At 29.8% G+C, this 20,813-nt stretch overlaps 1 protein-coding gene across 1 annotated transcript; it reads left to right on the top strand.

The window, feature by feature from the left end:
* The first annotated feature begins 337 nt into the window (after positions 1–337).
* On the top strand, positions 338–10,608 carry LOC149679934 (uncharacterized). The gene is made up of 2 exons (XM_089834716.1): positions 338–1,973; positions 10,487–10,608. The coding sequence occupies exons 1-2, from the start codon at positions 338–340 to the stop codon at positions 10,606–10,608; spliced, it is 1,758 nt and encodes a 585-aa protein (XP_089690842.1).
* Positions 10,609–20,813: the final 10,205 nt, after the last annotated feature.

The raw sequence follows: 20,813 nt of genomic DNA, 5'->3' as shown, positions 1-20,813 counted from the left end.
ACCACACTGGATAAATTGGATAAATTGGAGAACGCTCAGAACTCAAGTACTAACAGCATTGACGTTACAACCTCTAAATCGGAAAGCATAATCGAGCTAGATTCAAACCTGAAAAAATACGAGGACAAACGAACTGAGAAAGAAGATCAAGAACCAAAAATCAATAATGAATTTTCCACAACCAGCAATGAATAACAGGTCAAGGAAGTTATCAATATCGTATCAGAATGTACGGGGCCTACGCACAAAATTAGATGATGTCAGAGCGAACCTTGACAATTCCGATCAAGACATCGTTTGCTTTACAGAAACATTTCTTAATCATACACACTTCAATATGGATTTTGTGCCTTTGGATATGACAGCACACAGAGCAGATCGTTACCTAACAAGTACGGCTGAAAAACGGGGGGGAGGTAGTATGACATTAGTGAAAAACTATCTTAAAGTAAAGCGGCGAATGGATCTTGAACTAAGAGGCGAATGTGTGTGGATAGAGCTATACAAATTAAACGGACGGAAGACCCTGATAGGCAACCACTATTTTGCGCCCCAAGTGCCCAAGGAAGATTACGCTACCTACTTCAATGAACTTTTTGAGAAATTGGAAAATTGGGAAGGTGATATACTAATACTGGGAGATTTCAACGTTCCTGGTGTCAACTGGGACATGCTTACATCAACAAACTGCAATTCAGCAGTGAAACCTAAGGCAGAAGCACTTTTAGAATTTGCCTTAAGTTTAAATCTTAATCAGCTCAATAGAGTGGAAAATAATACAGGAAACGTTTTAGACTTAGTTTTAACAAACCACCCATGCGTAAGGAGTAGCGAAGACGCAACACCATTCTCAAAAGTGGACTTATTCCATCCACCTTTACAAATATACATACAAGACACACACAATATCTTTGCCCCAGTGAGATCACAAATCCTGAGAAACCAACCTAACTTTAAAAAGGGAGATTATAAGGGCCTATACACCTACCTAAAAAATCAAAAATGGGAGGAAGTACTTACCTCTCATGATATAAATACCTCGGTTGAGAAACTTCATGAGACCCTTGACGAAGGCCTTGCAACCTTTATCCCTTACAAGAAAGTAGGAAAAGGATCTAAATACCCTCACTGGTTCTCGATAGAGCTGCGGAAGTCACTGAACCGGAAACATTACTACCATCGGAAATACAAACGCTCCAAGGATCCGGCGGACTTAAGTAACTTTCAAAATCTAAGAAGAGAAACACAACTATTGTTGAAGCTAGACAAATTAAAGTACGGAAATTCGATTATTAAAGAACTGAATGATAAACCCCAAAATCTATGGTCTTATGTGAACAACAGGCTAAAACCTAGGACGGAAAACAATCTATGCCTAGAGGATGAGAGTGGTAACCTTATAACGGACAATAATAATATAGCTATGAGGTTTAAAGAACATTTTGGCTTAATTGATGGGCAAAGTAGTACAAATTTGACATCGGACAATGAAAACTTACTCAAGGAACGCATGAAAGGACAAAAACTTCAAGTATTTAGCACACTTAGAATTAAGGAAAAGGACATAGATGAAGCCATCAGGAAGCTAAGACCAAACAAAGCTATAGGTATGGACAACATACCTGGTTTTGTTATAAAAGCGTGTGCCCTGTCAATGATAACTCCATTGTTGCATATCTTTAACGCTTCCTTAAACCAAGGGATGTTTCCTATTAAATGGAAAAAATCAGTAGCGGTTCCGATCCACAAGAAAGGACCCAAAGGAGATGTCAATAATTATAGACTAATAACAATTATCAGCACCTTTTCGAAAATCTTCGAATCAATCATTTATAAATATGTCAGTACCTGGTTTGAACCATCTTTGGCCCAGACACAGCATGGGTTCTGTAAAGGCAGATCAATCAACACAAACTTACTTTCTTTCTTGGACTACTTGGCACCAAAAGTCGTTGGCAAGAAACAAGTAGATTGTATATATATGGACCTAAGTAAAGCATTCGACCGAATGAACCATAAAATCTTACTTATAAAACTTCATTGGTATGGAATGCATGGTAGAATGCTAGAATGGATTGCAGACTACCTCAATGATAGAGAAAACTATTTAAAAGTTAACCAAATCATCACACAAACCACATTCAAATCCATAAAAGGTGTTCCTCAAGGCTCAGCATTAGGACCCCTGTTATTTGTAATCTTTATAAATGATCTGCTATGGGATAAATCCTACATTAACCAGGCTTATGCTGACGACAATAAGATATATCGAGAAATTAAAACTAGAGAGGACTGTAGAATCTTGAATGAACAACTTCTACTGATAAATGATTGGGCTGAACTTAATAAATTACCACTAAATACTGATAAAACTTACATTATATCGTATACGAGGAAGACGAACATTATTTCATACAAATATCTAGTAGGGAATAAGAACTTACCAAGGAAATATGATATGCAAGATTTGGGCGTAATGCTGGATACAAAATTACACTTCAACAAACACATAGAGATAATACAGCATACCTCCTTAAGAAAATTATATGCAATATATCGCCTAGCAAAAACATTTAACAATACGGATATATTTGTTACATTATATAAAACCATAGTAAGGACGAAACTCGAATATGGTAGTCTTGTTTTTGGGGGTTGTTCAAACTACAACATAATTAAATTAGAACGAGTACAGAGAAAATTTTTAGACCTTTGTTATAAAAAATTTAAAAATCTTAATGAATATGAAATATCAAAATTGAACATTTTACCACTTAAAGACAGATTTAAATATTTAGAGATATCATTCTTATATAATCTAATTCATAACTATGTCAATTGCTCATATCTATTGGGGAATATTAATTTCCACGCTCAACAGAAAACAAGGGAAAAAACTTCATTCTACAATACAAATAATAATCTGTTAAATCCTATTTTAAGGATACAAAATACTTACAATAATCTATGTAACGCCCCAGATATATTTATTTCCAAAAAAAGTTTCTTCCAGACGGAACTTAAGAAATGCTTTTAAGACCTTAAATTTTATTCGACGATGTATTTAAATATATGGAGAACTGTTTTAACCATTGTATTTTTTAAATCTTATATAATATTTAAGTAATTTAATATAGACAAATATGAATTTTAATTTAACACTCTGTATTTCTATGAAAAGTCCTAATTGGATGTTGTTATACAGAGTCAATAAACTTGAATTGAATTGAATTGAATTGAATTATTATTATTATTATTATTATTATTATTATTATTATTATTATTATTATTATTATTATTATTATTATTATTATTATTATTATTATTATTATTATTATTATTATTATTATTATTATTATTATTATTATTATTATTATTATTATTATTATTATTATTATTATTATTATTATTATTATTATTATTATTATTATTATTATTATTATTATTATTATTATTATTATTATTATTATTATTATTATTATTATTATTATTATTATTATTATTATTATTATTATTATTATTATTATTATTATTATTATTATTATTATTATTATTATTATTATTATTATTATTATTATTATTATTATTATTATTATTATTATTATTATTATTATTATTATTATTATTATTATTATTATTATTATTATTATTATTATTATTATTATTATTATTATTATTATTATTATTATTATTATTATTATTATTATTATTATTATTATTATTATTATTATTATTATTATTATTATTATTATTATTATTATTATTATTATTATTATTATTATTATTATTATTATTATTATTATTATTATTATTATTATTATTATTATTATTATTATTATTATTATTATTATTATTATTATTATTATTATTATTATTATTATTATTATTATTATTATTATTATTATTATTATTATTATTATTATTATTATTATTATTATTATTATTATTATTATTATTATTATTATTATTATTATTATTATTATTATTATTATTATTATTATTATTATTATTATTATTATTATTATTATTATTATTATTATTATTATTATTATTATTATTATTATTATTATTATTATTATTATTATTATTATTATTATTATTATTATTATTATTATTATTATTATTATTATTATTATTATTATTATTATTATTATTATTATTATTATTATTATTATTATTATTATTATTATTATTATTATTATTATTATTATTATTATTATTATTATTATTATTATTATTATTATTATTATTATTATTATTATTATTATTATTATTATTATTATTATTATTATTATTATTATTATTATTATTATTATTATTATTATTATTATTATTATTATTATTATTATTATTATTATTATTATTATTATTATTATTATTATTATTATTATTATTATTATTATTATTATTATTATTATTATTATTATTATTATTATTATTATTATTATTATTATTATTATTATTATTATTATTATTATTATTATTATTATTATTATTATTATTATTATTATTATTATTATTATTATTATTATTATTATTATTATTATTATTATTATTATTATTATTATTATTATTATTATTATTATTATTATTATTATTATTATTATTATTATTATTATTATTATTATTATTATTATTATTATTATTATTATTATTATTATTATTATTATTATTATTATTATTATTATTATTATTATTATTATTATTATTATTATTATTATTATTATTATTATTATTATTATTATTATTATTATTATTATTATTATTATTATTATTATTATTATTATTATTATTATTATTATTATTATTATTATTATTATTATTATTATTATTATTATTATTATTATTATTATTATTATTATTATTATTATTATTATTATTATTATTATTATTATTATTATTATTATTATTATTATTATTATTATTATTATTATTATTATTATTATTATTATTATTATTATTATTATTATTATTATTATTATTATTATTATTATTATTATTATTATTATTATTATTATTATTATTATTATTATTATTATTATTATTATTATTATTATTATTATTATTATTATTATTATTATTATTATTATTATTATTATTATTATTATTATTATTATTATTATTATTATTATTATTATTATTATTATTATTATTATTATTATTATTATTATTATTATTATTATTATTATTATTATTATTATTATTATTATTATTATTATTATTATTATTATTATTATTATTATTATTATTATTATTATTATTATTATTATTATTATTATTATTATTATTATTATTATTATTATTATTATTATTATTATTATTATTATTATTATTATTATTATTATTATTATTATTATTATTATTATTATTATTATTATTATTATTATTATTATTATTATTATTATTATTATTATTATTATTATTATTATTATTATTATTATTATTATTATTATTATTATTATTATTATTATTATTATTATTATTATTATTATTATTATTATTATTATTATTATTATTATTATTATTATTATTATTATTATTATTATTATTATTATTATTATTATTATTATTATTATTATTATTATTATTATTATTATTATTATTATTATTATTATTATTATTATTATTATTATTATTATTATTATTATTATTATTATTATTATTATTATTATTATTATTATTATTATTATTATTATTATTATTATTATTATTATTATTATTATTATTATTATTATTATTATTATTATTATTATTATTATTATTATTATTATTATTATTATTATTATTATTATTATTATTATTATTATTATTATTATTATTATTATTATTATTATTATTATTATTATTATTATTATTATTATTATTATTATTATTATTATTATTATTATTATTATTATTATTATTATTATTATTATTATTATTATTATTATTATTATTATTATTATTATTATTATTATTATTATTATTATTATTATTATTATTATTATTATTATTATTATTATTATTATTATTATTATTATTATTATTATTATTATTATTATTATTATTATCATTAAACTTGATTACCGATTAAAGGAAGTTAAGCTAGATTACCGATTGCAGAAAATTAAGCTAGATTACCGATGGCGGGTAATTAAGCTAGATTGCCGATTCGTAATAATTTCCAGTTAGTGTTTAAATTTCACTAACCACTTCTGCTATGAGGATCCTTTTACTGGCGTTTTTTTACTATTTTTCATATGGATGAATAATAGTAAACTTCGAAGGTTGTCGTGCCTGAAATTATTTAAAAAACCTTTGTAATAGACATTTATAATTCACACCATTTTGTGCCTAATTTTGTATTTTTAAATCCTTTACGGGGACCATTGAGCCAACGGTTTTCATCTTTTTTGCTTTTGGTGAAAATAATGCGATTTATCTAGATATCGTGTAACGAAGTAGAAATATCTTCGTGGTTTTGATGTCTTTCTGTTAAATTGAAATTTTTAATAAATCACATTTTGTGTTTAAATTTGAATTACTACATCCGCTATGGGGACCCCATTCCCACGGTTTTTTTATTATCTTTCATATGGATGAATAAAATTAACTTCGAGGGTTGTCGTGTATAAAATTATTTAAAAAAAATCTTTTTCTTGAAATTTATAATTTACACCATTTTGTGTCTAATTTTGGATTTTTAAATCTTTTACGTGGACCTTTGAGCCAAAGGTTTTTCATGTTTTTTGCTTTTCGTGAAAATAATGCGATTTAATTAGATATCGTATAACGAAGTAGAAATATCTTCGTGTTTTTGATGTCTTTCTGTTAAATTGAAATTTGTAATAAATAACATTTTGTGTTTAAATTTGAATTACTACATCCGCTATGGGGACCCCGTTCAAAACGTTTTTTATTAACTTTCATATGCATGAATAAAAGATAACTTCGAGGGTTGTCGTGTATAAAATTATTTAAAAAAAACCTTTTTTTTTGAAATTTATAATTTACACCATTTTGTGTCTAATATTGGATTTTCAAAGCCTTTACGGGGACCTTTGAGTCAACCGTTTTTCATCTTTTTTGCTTTTGATGAAAATAATACGATTTATCTAGATGTCGTATGACGAAGTAGAAATATCTTCGTGTTTTTGATGTCTTTTTGTTACATTGAAATTCGAAATATTCAAATTTTGTGTTTAAATTTGAATTACTACATTCGCTATGGAGACCCTATTCCCAACGTTTTTTATTAAAACTAAACTTTCAAAAATATTAAAAATAAGGCATAATATAGTACACTTCAAGTTACCCATTAAATATTCAGATATTGATTTCTTAGCTCCGTTATGGACTTTAAGAACCTCTCAGTTTTGGTATATTCCGACGTAATGGAAATTAGTAATCTATTGGTGTGTATATATATATTATACTTTAGAGACGTTATGCTCTCTTATCTTAGAGGCCTAAACAAACTTAAATATTGCCTACACCCTATAATTTTTTTCATACTATTATTATTATTTGAAATTAAAAGATCTTAGATTTTTATTAATACAGTAATACTGGCAACACATGTGCCTTTCCATAGTCGTTTTATATAAGAGCTAGTTAAGATAGCAAGTATTCATGTGCTTTTCTTCTCAAAATAAAGAAAACGTTGCGTTTGTGTTTAATTTTTATGATCATTGTTAAAATACCGCTTTTATGGGGCCTTCACTTATACCGGAAGTAGTAGTGTGTGCTTTTTAGTTCTTGCGAGGACCGATAAGGGGGCGCTATTATCAGTCCGTGTGTGACACAAAATCGGCAATGTGTAATTTACCGCCTTTGTGGGGACCACCTTAAAAACTAATTTTAAGCAATTAAAATCAAAAAATAATTAATTTGAGCATATGTTTTTTTTGGGTTTTATGGGGACCGGGGTGTGCGTCCCCATAAGTGACTACGGTCCCCACAGGAAGGGTGTGTTTTCTCGTCGCGGTCCTCATAAGTATAGTAATGCAAACGCACCCACACACACAGACATGCCTGTCGATTTTAGAACCTCTCCGTGACATACGTCACTCGGAGAGGTAACAAGTGTGGCGATAGAGTAATGAAGTAGAATTTTTACCTCTCTCCAAGTGACTGGACGTGTCTGTGTGTCTGTCTGTCACCGCGTTCGCAGTTGGCAAATCGAAGCAAACGTGTTCGTAATTTCCGGAACGCGTTCGCAGTATACAGAAATTCGGAAAATGTTACTTCTTTGCTATATCCATCTTATTTAACGTCAATCATTAACTATTCGTTAAACCTTCATCTGCTGTCTAACAACCAATTGTTTCACCCAATGCTATCCGGTATTTAATTGTTTCTAACAACAACACCATGCACTAGTCTTTCGTGTACACCACACGTGAGACATGAGAAACGTCTAGCCTCCTAATGGCAGAGCTTCCACCAAAGGTTCACGCAATTGCGCATTTCTTATCTCTTAGTGTGAATCAATCACCTTATATACCCAAAATTTACAAAAGTTCTGATATAGGTGTTTCCTAGAAGTATAACTTTATAGATAGCTATGTTTAAAATTATTTTAGGAATTAAATTTCTTAAACCGACCTAACTATAATTAACGTAAAATACTGACAGTTAAAATAATTCATAGCACTTATATTTATTTAATTATTTAAGATAAATTTATTTCTTTGAAGTGACACAAGTGAGAGTTTATATAGAACGAGTAATGAAGATTGCATCTGAATCGAGACACAACACGCATATCAAAGTTAATATAAAGCGAGTAGGATGATAAGATCTCTTACAAAACGATAACATTTTCTTTTTGCAGAATATTAAATGGAAATATTTTAAATATTTTTCGGCATTACGATTCTTTTAGTAGTTGTGTAGCTAAAAAGCTTTGATTATCTCAGACACACAGATACGTCCAGTGTTATACCTCTCCGTGACGTCATCGTCACTCGGAGAGATTAAAACCTGTGTCAAGGGGAAATTCAAGTGATAATTTTATTAATTACTCTAATTCCAAGACATTCCAGCATATTGAACTCTTCAAGAATTATTTTCCAAAGATTGAAAAATCAAAATAAGTATAAATTCCTTCAAATATTAGAATAAGCTAGTCTTAAGAAATGTTAAATAATTTAGATTTTTAAAATCTTTGGGTTATTTTAAGGATGCTTCACTAGATTATTTTCCTCTAAGCTCATATCAATAACCTTTCACTTAAAAAAACATCATATCAGCTGAAAATGTGTAAAGTAAAGCCCAAAGGTGTTTATTCGCACCATTCGAACAGATTTATATTAAAAACACTATTTCCTTTTAAAAAACAATTTAATAAGGGTCAATTAACACCTAAAGGTGTGTCTACGTACCAGTGAATCACGATTTCCTTAAAAAGTACCTTGAAAGAGTCAACTAGCACCTTTTTACGGAGAAAACACCATCTCAGTTAAAAAACACTCCAAAAAGAGTGTATAAACACCTCAAGGTATTTCCGAACACCCATGAAACACCTTTTTTTCTAACAGTGTAGAGTCCCTTTCATTTACCACAAATTGTTGGAAATGTAAGAATATAGACAGCTACTTAAGCCTAACTTGCCAATTTGTAAAGAAATATTTCAAGCTAGAAGTATACACAATGGCTAGCATGCCATTTTAGGATCGACACTCAGCCATCAACATTAGATTCGCCATTCAGAAGTACCTGCAAAACATGTTCCCAGTTGCGAAACTTTAAAGGAAAAGGCCGTCTAACTTTAAAACTATTTTCAAAAGAGTATGCTTTAATACCTTGCAATTCCTTCAGTTGATCAAGATTATCTTATTAGTTAATTTATGATATATATTTATATCTCGAAAATTGGTTATTTATAAAAGGTGCCATTTTTTCTCCGATTTAGTAAATTCTCAGTTTTGTGACGTATGCCGGCCCTTGTATTGTCATTGGCTCCCTAGCCGCTCCTAGTCCACCATTACTTTTACAGGAGTCGGCTGCTTACGGAATCTAGGTAAAAAATATATACATATACTTCATGTTCTCCTTCTTGTTTGGAAATTGGCTGTTCGTAACTATGCAAATTAAAAATGAAACATTGTACAATTAAAGGATGCCAGAATCAAATTGGCGAATCCATGAGGTTATTTGGTGTTCCAAATATAATTAAATATCCCGATTTTGTAATGCTATGCGTAAAGTACGCTCGGGATGATATTCAAAAACTTCATGAAAAATAACTAAGCCTTTGCTCAAAGAAGAACCGACCATATAAGGTTTGTCAGGCACACTTTAATGAAAAATGCTTTAAAATTGATCTAAGAGCTAAATAATACTTAAAAAAAAGTAGCAAAAGTCGATCTTAATCACGGTTCTTATCCAACAATTTTTGATTTCCAAACCTCCGCCAACGTTGACTTTGTAAACAAACCAGTCCTCTCTTCAGAGCCATGCATTTAGAGTTCTACGTCTACGATTTGAGAGTCAATTAATATAGACAATCAAACCAAAAACTTTGAAGAAGAAATCGTTGAACAACCTTTTACAGCCAATGTCGCTACTCAAACTTGTAACAATAAATTTATGGTAGATAAAACTCCTTCAGTTCAAGATAGATAATCCCAAGTTAATATTCAAGAATTTAATTTCAAATTGCTAGTTGATCAATTAAGACTCAGATTCATATAGTGAGAGTAAAATTAAAGAACGTAGCCCCACAATAACGCATACCTAAACCTTATTTAAAGAACAGAAAATCCAAGGGATTAGCCCCTCGTTTCCCTGACCTAAAAAAATACCTGGGCCGTAATCCCTACGTTCATAAATTTACTTATGATTAAATTGTAATACTATATATTAAATATATTAAGATACTATATACTTCCTTTTGCTTTTCAAATTATTTTTGCTTTCTGGAGAAATACAAGTAAATTCTGGGATCGTGATAAACACCGCCTTAAGACCATTCAAAAAATATACCATACTTGCTTTTGCATTTATAGTTAACCTCGATTTCCTTGAATGTTTAAATAGAGGAGCGGGATTGATTCCGTGAAATCCTTATTGTCGACGTGTGACAGAAATTTTAAGGGAGAGTTTAACACCTTCCATTATATTAACGCAATCCAAGGTTTCTTTCGCTTTAGATATATCGAGAAAACGTAAACAAAATTGACAATCATTACCCTCACTTGTACAATTAAGTGAAATGCTAAAACTTACTATTACAGCCCCCATCCATGTAAAAAAAGAACGAAAAATATCACCTCACCACAATCCTCTTTCATTCACTGTCCCTTCAATGACGAACCGAAAATTTTACACTACTACTACTACTACTACTACTACTGCTACTACTACTATGAGAATGGCAACCTGGCAGGTCAAACTAAAAGCCTCATCGTAGATGTACATCATACGATGTGGCTAAAAATCAAAAAGCGAGGTAACTTTTAACACGAAAGTGTTTGTTTCCCATTTGTATAATATTGTAAAAATCAGACACCAAAAGGTTCATCATCCTTGTTAAACTTTGTCTAAAGTAAATTTCCTTGTAGGCCTAGATCAAAATATTGTAATAATGGTTTTTTAATATTATGGGATTCTAATTTCGGTGCCCCTCTGAAATTTACGGGTAGCCAACCCAGCCTACCCCATGGTGACACCACTGAAATTATAGGATCTTCCAATTGCAAAACCTAAGAGTTGAGAAATAATTGACCATCCTTCTGAAAGGTGGCAGTCAAAGCACTGACCAGTCTTATTTAGGAAAACAAAAGCACAATCTTCAGTTCCATCGGCAGAAAAAGAATCAATGTGTCCTAAGTGCTCTGCTTTAGAAAAGTATATACTGTTAGCTAACACCGGCTAAGGGCATTAATAAACTCCAGTATTGAGCTTATTATGTTGTCCTTAAATGCATTGCATTTTCACTTTTTACAGGTACCTTACACGTAGACGGAAAACGATTCCTGCAACCCCAAGAACCAAGCTTAGAAGAAGATGTATCAGTTCGAAATTTCCCATCCAAGATTTAACACCCAAAAGCCGAAATATCCGAATTAAGAACTTACTTAACGAATAATACCGACAAAAGAAAAGATTAAGAAAATTGGAGAAAGACATCAAGGAAAATTCAGTAACTCTTAACACAGAGCAAAGTTATGAATTAGCACAAGTGCTAAGTGACATAAATGTAAACCACAAGAATGACGTAAAAAGGATCATTTTAGAGGTCAAGAAACAAAAACCTCTTCTAGCCAAAGCATTTAGATATCTTGGGAGACGGATAGTGAAAACACCAGACTAGGGAAAATTTTGAAAGACCAGGGGAAAAATTTAGGCACAAGCACAGGCAATAGATGCAGCGCTTTAACATATGATCTTGCCCTAACACTATATTCACGAGCACCGGTTTCGTATAGAGCTTTGAAGTCTCTCAGAATAATAAACTTGCCAAGCGTTCACACTATTAAAAGAAAGGTACAGAAATTTAAATGTGGTGCTGGAATAGATGAAGAACACCTCCAGAGAGAAAGTATGAAATTTAAAAGCAAGTTTGAACAATATGGCGAAATAAAGAAACCACCACAAGACGGTTTCTTAGTTTTAGATGAAGTTAAAGTTATTGGCAAAATGGTATGGAATGCCAATACCAATGAATTCATACGGGCTAGCCACCACCCCTCTATGCATTGTAAAGGGACCCACCTGTAAACAAGCCATAGGCTTAGTGTGGAAATCCCTTCATAGGTAAAGCTTAGATAATTTTTATTATTAGCTATGGATAAGAATGAAATCCCATCACTTCAAATTTTTACAAATCAGGCTCTAAAAAAATGCCTGTCAGACCCAGTATGTTTTACAATATATTTGGAGCTGCACTGGAGATAAATTTGACGTCATTGGTCCTTTTTTTCCTAGTGCTTTTCCCTTTTCCCACAAACAATTAACTGTATTAACCCAGAAGTGCATATTCGCCTTTCAATCGGTTTGTTTTTTAATCTCGGCTATTATTTGAGATGGATTAAGTCATTCTAAGGAAGATGGAACACGAGCGTTTGAAATGGGGGGACTTTCGTTTGGTTGGAAACAGGTCCGAGAAGTTGAAGCCAGGGAAGATATAAGAAAAGATAATCTTGAACTTAATCAAGTTAAAGGTTTGCGCCACTCTTACATTGAGCGGGATGCATGGACAAAAATAAACGTCACTCCGGCAAAAATACTTCAGCAAAAACCATTTTTAAACGAACGTTTTAATAATGCCAATCCAAATTCTCATTTGTTACCTAATAATGATGAAGCTAAAAGCAATGAAAACAATACACCTGATTTTCCATGTAATAAAAAAACTAAAATAGTTGAATCACCCCATGATAGCAAGGAAGTCATGGCTTGCTATGACTTTCTTTCGGCATATCATAATTTTTTTGAAGCTGGTTTTCTTTCTCACAAAAAGGTGTTTTCTCTTGACTCCGAACCAGTTAGAAATATTTTGAAAGGTTACAAATATTTTGAAAGGTTACAAATACTTTGAAAGCTGGACGATAGAGACTATTAAGAGTGGGAAACCTTTGTCAGGAAAAGAATGAAAGTGTTTTTTACCATGGCAAACATGGGATCTTTTGTGTGTTATGGTTTTTGGATTCCTTGGCTTTGTCAAAGACTTTAATAAAGATAAAAAACCTTTTATTTGTATGCTGTAAAAGTTAATGGCAGTATTGTAGAATTGTTTTTTAGCCATTTACGTTTTATAACGGCTGGAAAACTTACAAGCATTAATTACAAAACCGCGAGAAGATCGCTTCCTATTAGTGCTGATATGAAAAGCCGCGCAAAAACTGTCAAAACTGGTGAGAGTATTTATAGAAATGTTGAGTTAGACGTATCGTCAATATTGGATTTTACTAACGTGGGTCAAGTCTGTTTATTTAAACGAGATAAAACAAAATCTTACAACGTAAATGTTACAATAATTTACATTGGCTTTAAAATGTATTATAGGAACTTATTTCTTAGTTCTGAACTAATGTTTAATAAACAAAATCATTATTAATTTTTTTTCCTAATTCTTCCTCGAGTTGAAGTATTTTCACAAATTTGGTCGTCCTTTAAGGGACATGTTTTATCTCGCATTTTTTACAGGTTGGTTTTGAAAGACATTTTTTTCTTTGGGGACTGTTTTCACTATTTTCACCAGATCCTCCGGATTATCGTTTTCAAAAACGTTTAGTTTCTTTAATACTGAACTTGTGACTATTTTGATTTGGTCCTCCTGATTTTCGTTTTCAAAAAGGTTTGGTTTCTTTAATATTAATTTTGATGTGACTATTTCAACTAGTTCATCATCATTTTGAAAAGGTTTTCGTTTTTTAAGGTTGGTTTTAAAACAGATGTTTCTTCTTTTGAGGCTGTTTTGACTGAGATAGTTTGTTTCGAGTTTATTTTTGTTTGAATTGGATCAGAAGTTTTCTTTTTATTTGTACTTTTTGTCCTAGATTTTTCTACCTTCTTTGACCCTGATGAAATGGTATACATCTGGTCTCTTAACAGTTGGCCTCCTTGACCACGGTCTTTGTTTTTCCAGTTTTTTTTATCACATTTAGCTAAGATTATATCGTTTAAAAGTGCATGGCCCATCTTCCTCAAGTGTACAATTCTAAATTCTTTGAGAACCTCTTGTGGCAAGCAGCATATCTCAAAACCTTTTATTGATGAATAAAACATTTCTTTCAAAGTTTCAAGATTCATTGTGTTTTCTAAAACAGAACATAAATTATTAGGAAAAAGCTATGACTATCAGTTTCTAACAAACTTACTTATGACATTCCTCTCATCTATTTTGCTAATACTTCTGTAATGGGCAGCAATGGTATTAGCTACTTCATTTGCATACTGAACAAGTGATTCATGCAAGAAATCCATGCCACCATTGTTTCTGTTATGCATTGCTTTTGGTATTATATTGGCAGATTTAATGGGATCACAAAGTAGCTGAGAAATTTTTAAAAGATGTGAGGCTTTATTTACTTGGGAGAAAGAGAGGTTCGAATTGTTCATTCGCGCCTTATTAACTTTAATAATTTCCCCAAGGGTTCCTCCCCCTAATCTGTAAGCTGCGTATAGAATGTCTGTTTCTTTGTGCCTCAAAGATACATTTTCAATATTTGCACCAGCGCTTGCATTGCCTTCTGATCCAGATAAGAGCTCAGATTGTACATTTGTTTGTTGTTGGTTATAGCAATCAAGAATTGCATGCCCCATCCAATTCAAAATGATCACTATGTCCTCAATGACTCCGTCAGATTTAGATTTAAAATTTTTCCGCACATTTTCTATAATTTCCGCCTGACTTGATTGGCTCTGATCTTCACATTTGTCAAACCCAAAGGCTAAAGATATCAAATCAATTTAATAACAATCCATAGTTTTCATTAACTGTGTTAACTTCTTTCATCTTCATTAACTCGAAAAACATTATCTGCGATACTTTTTATAGTTCAACTGTTGTTCTTAATTTGGAAAACAACTCGTAACGATTTTTGTAAATGGAAATCACTTTGAACTCCTCCTTAGAATGTTTTAATACATCGTTTAGGTCCATTTCAACTTCTAATGTTTAATGTAATCATAATGAATATTATACTTTAATAATTAAATTTTAAAATGTATAAATAAAATACATAATGAGCAACGTTTCGGGTCAGAGATCAGAGAACCAACATAAACAAGAGCAGGCGAACTTTAGAAAAAGTTCAGTTTGTCATGTGATCTATGTGTTACTCCGCGGTTTCCCGCCGAAAAGTATGGTTAATGAGAGGCGCAAAAAATCACGTAAAGTGACGCCTTTGTATCTTTACAGTGCATTAATAGGCGCGAAATTCGAAAGTTTAAGGTAAAATAAGATTCAAAACCCACTAAAAATTGCAATTAAGGTTAAGTATATATTGAAAGTCATTTTATAACCTAAATGTACACTGCCGAAACACAATCCTACGTTAATTGTCACTCAATTAAATATAGTTAACGTGAAATTAAGCCAAATATTTTAATTTTTTGGATAAAAACTCAAATAACTTTTAATCTTATTAAAACTTTTAATCTTATTAAAAACTACCCAAGCCATTGGTAAATCCCAATGTTTTCTATTTCACACTTGAGTTAATTCAAACTGTCTTTAAAGTACATTAATTGGAGCGAAATTCAAATGTTTTGTGTAAAATAATGACTGGCAAAAATGTTAAACTTCAGTAAACGTTGCAATTAGGGTAAAAAATTCCAATGAATTATACTTCTAAGCTTAATCCACTCTCCCGAACCGCGCTCAAATTAAGATTAAAACATCACAAGTTTTTCGCACAGCCACAGATGTTACCTATTTCACTTTCAAATTAATTTAATTCATCATTAAAATACATCGAAAGCTCTTACATATTTTAGGGTAATTGCAATTAAAGTTAATATTTTATCGAAAATTGTATCCACACTAGATAAACCGTTAAATTAAACTTAATCAAGTATAATTAATGTGAAATCAACCCAAAACACGAATGTTTTTGGTAAATTCATGGATACCTTATAATTAAACTAACAAATTATAATTAAAACTACACTTATCTTTCACTCAGCCTCAATTTCCCTGTTTAATTCTTACACTAAAATGAATTGTCATTTAAAAACATTTTTTCCATATTGAAAAGAGAGCCATTGAAATGGAGCGAAAACAAAAAGTTTTTGTTTGTTACAGTATTTGAGCCTTTTTAACAGGAGTATTGTTACAATTTTAACACTACCAGACCTAGAAATAGCACACGTCCACTGGTCCAAAACCAGTTTATTAATTGCTTGGACCAGTTTTTTAATTGAAAAAATTATTAATTAAGTTTTTTGATGGGAATTGAGGCGGGACCAGTTTGAAAATTCAAGCTTTCTTCCAATTTCTACTCTTGACTTTTCTCTTTCAAACACAATAAACCGCATCACTCTTGATTTTAGACCCAAATGAAGGGCTTGTCAAGTGGTACCAGGTTTTGGTAGTGGTATTAAGTTAGATTGAAAACTACGCGGCAGTCAGCAGTCTCAGCACGATTGGAATTTTGAAGCCTCGCAGAGTCGATTTAGTCAAACCTATCCTTTATGGTCAAACTACCTTGAACCTTCTCGCAAGTGGGCTAGCGTCTATATATATCAACAAAAAAATTTTACAATGGGACCAATAGAAATAATATTAAGGTAAGGGTCACTGATCCTAAGGACCAGCTTATTTTTTATAGACGTTAGGGGTCTCTAATCCTGGGGACCAGTTTATAAAAACCACTTATTTCTAAGCCTTAACAATACAGACCTTGTATTTTTAATGGGACCGGCAATACCGCAACGCTGAGCCGAAAAACCAGGATGGTAATTGTTTGGACCTATCGGGAGAGGACATTGGAGCACCAAAAACATACCGCGGTGTCACGTGTCAAAAGTCAAAGCAACCTTCACCACTATAAACCCCATGACCCGCTCAATCTGGCAATCTTTGAAAACTTTGAGGTACTTCCGGTCCCTTTTGATAAACGGGGTCTTCAGTGTAGAAGCTAAGTAGTAGAATTACAGTAGTTAGTCTCATTTCCTAGCAAATTGCCAACCTATTCCAACCAGGACAAATTGGAAAGGATTTTTATTTTGGGTGAAGGTCGCGGTAACGTTCAACTAAAGGCAGTGTTTTATGCCGAACGGTTTTCACACCGACAACATCCGGTGCGAAGCACCTTTTCCGAGATTGGTGAGCACCTTCGTGATTTAGGTAGTGCAAGATCGTGAACGTAGAAGAGACTGTATAGTCTGTAATGAGGATAGAGATTTTAAAATCGTAGCACGTTTTGAAGCCAATTCATGCTAATAATAGAGCGGTGGAACAAGAAGTTGCACTAAGCTATACTACTGTTTGTGCCAGTTTACAAGGGCATCACTACCGGCATTATCATACCCCCCTACATCAAGCCATAACGGACGAGGTTTTCCTAAGACGGCAATACCATTAGTCTTACCATGCGTCATGAGTTTACTGCTTGCAAACGTATTGTAAGACATGAACAGTCGTCTGTAAGAGTGCCCAATCCACAATGGTAGACACATCGAATATTTAGGTTGAGGTGTTTCCCAAACAATTAAGAGGTTATAATTTGAGGCCCACGTTCTAAGACTAATCGTAGGACTGTGATTTAAAATGTTTTGTTGTATTCAGGCATATTCTCCAGTATTCTTTTTGTAACTATTCACTCGTTGTTACTTGCATATAATAAAACATGAATTCCAGATAATTATTTACACGCTGTATAATTTAGTGTGACACCAGCCGTTGGCAGTTTTGGAGGTTGTACATAAAGAGAGGTCTGATCTCGACTACAATGTATATGTATAGAGTGTACGAAACAAAAAACATTTTTATTCTATATTTCAAATATTGTAATTTTTAAACTTCTTTCATGAATAAAGTTAAACATTATATGCTTATCGAAATCTATGCTTTTTATATAAGTTAAACGTAATTAACTTCTTTCAACCCCAAATGTATGACGGTAAAGCAAACATAATTATTCAAAATTTAATTACATTTAGACTGAAGTAACAGATATTATGAAAAAACGTCTTGGTTTAGACAAAGGCCGAAAAAACAAACGATATATGTGAGGTTTATCAATTGGCTGAAGTTCAGATATTGCAATTTTTTAGTTACATTTATCCATTAAATCCTTAATCAATATTAAATTCAATCAACTGATTTTACTGTTAATCGATCTAAATTAATTTAAAAAATTACGTATCTACGCTTTTTCAAGAACAATTACATTGTCCGAAAACATTATATCATGAAATTAATTATTTTGAAGGGATTTCGTGTCGTTGGTCACTAACTTGAATGCACTTTGACGGACATAGTTTTAATTGTTGCTGGCTTAACAAATTTTCAAGTTTGCACCAAAAAAGCTTAAATCTGTAAGTTGCTAGGAAGACTGATGTTCAAAAAAATATGATAATTTAAATCTGGGTGCACGGCAGTGCACCCGCCAAGTTGTCGTGCACTACCAGCAATCCTTTACCCGAAACATTTCAGCCTCATTTTAACCCCCTCTTAAATCGGTACTGGGGAATAGTACACCACTCATATTTGCACCTCAAGGGCACAGTGTTAATCCTAGGAAGTCCTCCAACTTCCAGCTTTCTAACTCATTTGGTTTCTGTGATAATCCTATGTGAAAATGACACATTATGAGACTGACTGACTGACTGACTGACTGACTGACTGACTGACACATCATCAAAACCTCTAGGGCATTTCCGGTGGTGCTAGAATGATGAAATTTGGCATACTTGTACCACTAAGCATACAAGCAAAGGGAAAAGTCCCAAAAGCGGGAGTTTCCCCCTTTTAGCCCCTGAAATGGGGGTTTAAAATTAGAGTCATCATCTAAACCTCTAGGGCATTTCCGGTGGTGCTAGAATGATGAAATTTGGCATACTTGTACCACTAAGCATACAAGCAAAGGGAAAAGTCCCAAAAGCGGGAGTTTCCCCCTTTTAGCCCCTGAAATGGGGGTTTAAAATTAGAGTCATCATCTAAACCTCTAGGGCATTTCCGGCGGTGCTAGAATGATGAAATTTGGCATACTTGTACCACTAAGCATACAAGCAAAGGGAAAAGTCCCAAAAGCTAGAGTTTCCCCCTTTTAGCCCCTGAAATGGGGGTTTAAAATTAGAGTCATCATCTAAACCTCTAGGGCATTTCCGGTGGTGCTAGAATGATGAAATTTGGCATACTTGTACCACTAAGCATACAAGCAAAGGGAAAAGTCCCAAAAGCGGGAGTTTCCCCCTTTTAGCCCCTGAAATGGGGGTTTAAAATTAGAGTCATCATCTAAACCTCTAGGGCATTTCCGGTGGTGCTAGAATGATGAAATTTGGCATACTTGTACCACTAAGCATACAAGCAAAGGGAAAAGTCCCAAAAGCGGGAGTTTCCCCCTTTTAGCCCCTGAAATGGGGGTTTAAAATTAGAGTCATCATCTAAACCTCTAGGGCATTTCCGGCGGTGCTAGAATGATGAAATTTGGCATACTTGTACCACTAAGCATACAAGCAAAGGGAAAAGTCCCAAAAGCTAGAGTTTCCCCCTTTTAGCCCCTGAAATGGGGGTTTAAAATTAGAGTCATCATCTAAACCTCTAGGGCATTTCCGGTGGTGCTAGAATGATGAAATTTGGCATACTTGTACCACTAAGCATACAAGCAAAGGGAAAAGTCCCAAAAGCGGGAGTTTCCCCCTTTTAGCCCCTGAAATGGGGGTTTAAAATTAGAGTCATCATCTAAACCTCTAGGGCATTTCCGGTGGTGCTAGAATGATGAAATTTGGCATACTTGTACCACTAAGCATACAAGCAAAGGGAAAAGTCCCAAAAGCGGGAGTTTCCCCCTTTTAGCCCCTGAAATGGGGGTTTAAAATTAGAGTCATCATCTAAACCTCTAGGGCATTTCCGGTGTTGCGGGAATGATAAAATTTGGCATACAAGTAGGACTTAGCATACAAAGAAAGGAAAAAGTCCCAAAAGCGGGAATTTTCCCCTGTTAGCCCCTGAAATGGGGGTTTTATAATTTATATCCCCTCGTAATAGGACATTATAATTCAATTTTTTCGTCTTTTAATATTAATATTTTTTACTAATATGATTCTTTCGTATTATTGCAAAATTTATGTTTTTTACGTAATGTTTTAGTAATTAAATTTTTTACTCATTTCCTTTTCATTTCGTCTGAAATGGTTCTAAGCGTGTTTTGATTCAT

Source organism: Phalangium opilio, unplaced genomic scaffold (genome assembly GCF_054372755.1).
Source record: "Phalangium opilio isolate 3A_F unplaced genomic scaffold, DU_Popi_V2 ptg000040l_1, whole genome shotgun sequence".
Classification (NCBI taxonomy): Eukaryota; Metazoa; Arthropoda; class Arachnida; order Opiliones; family Phalangiidae; genus Phalangium; species Phalangium opilio.
Note: the sequence above shows the minus strand (reverse complement) of the source record. Positions and strands in the feature narration are given on the sequence as shown.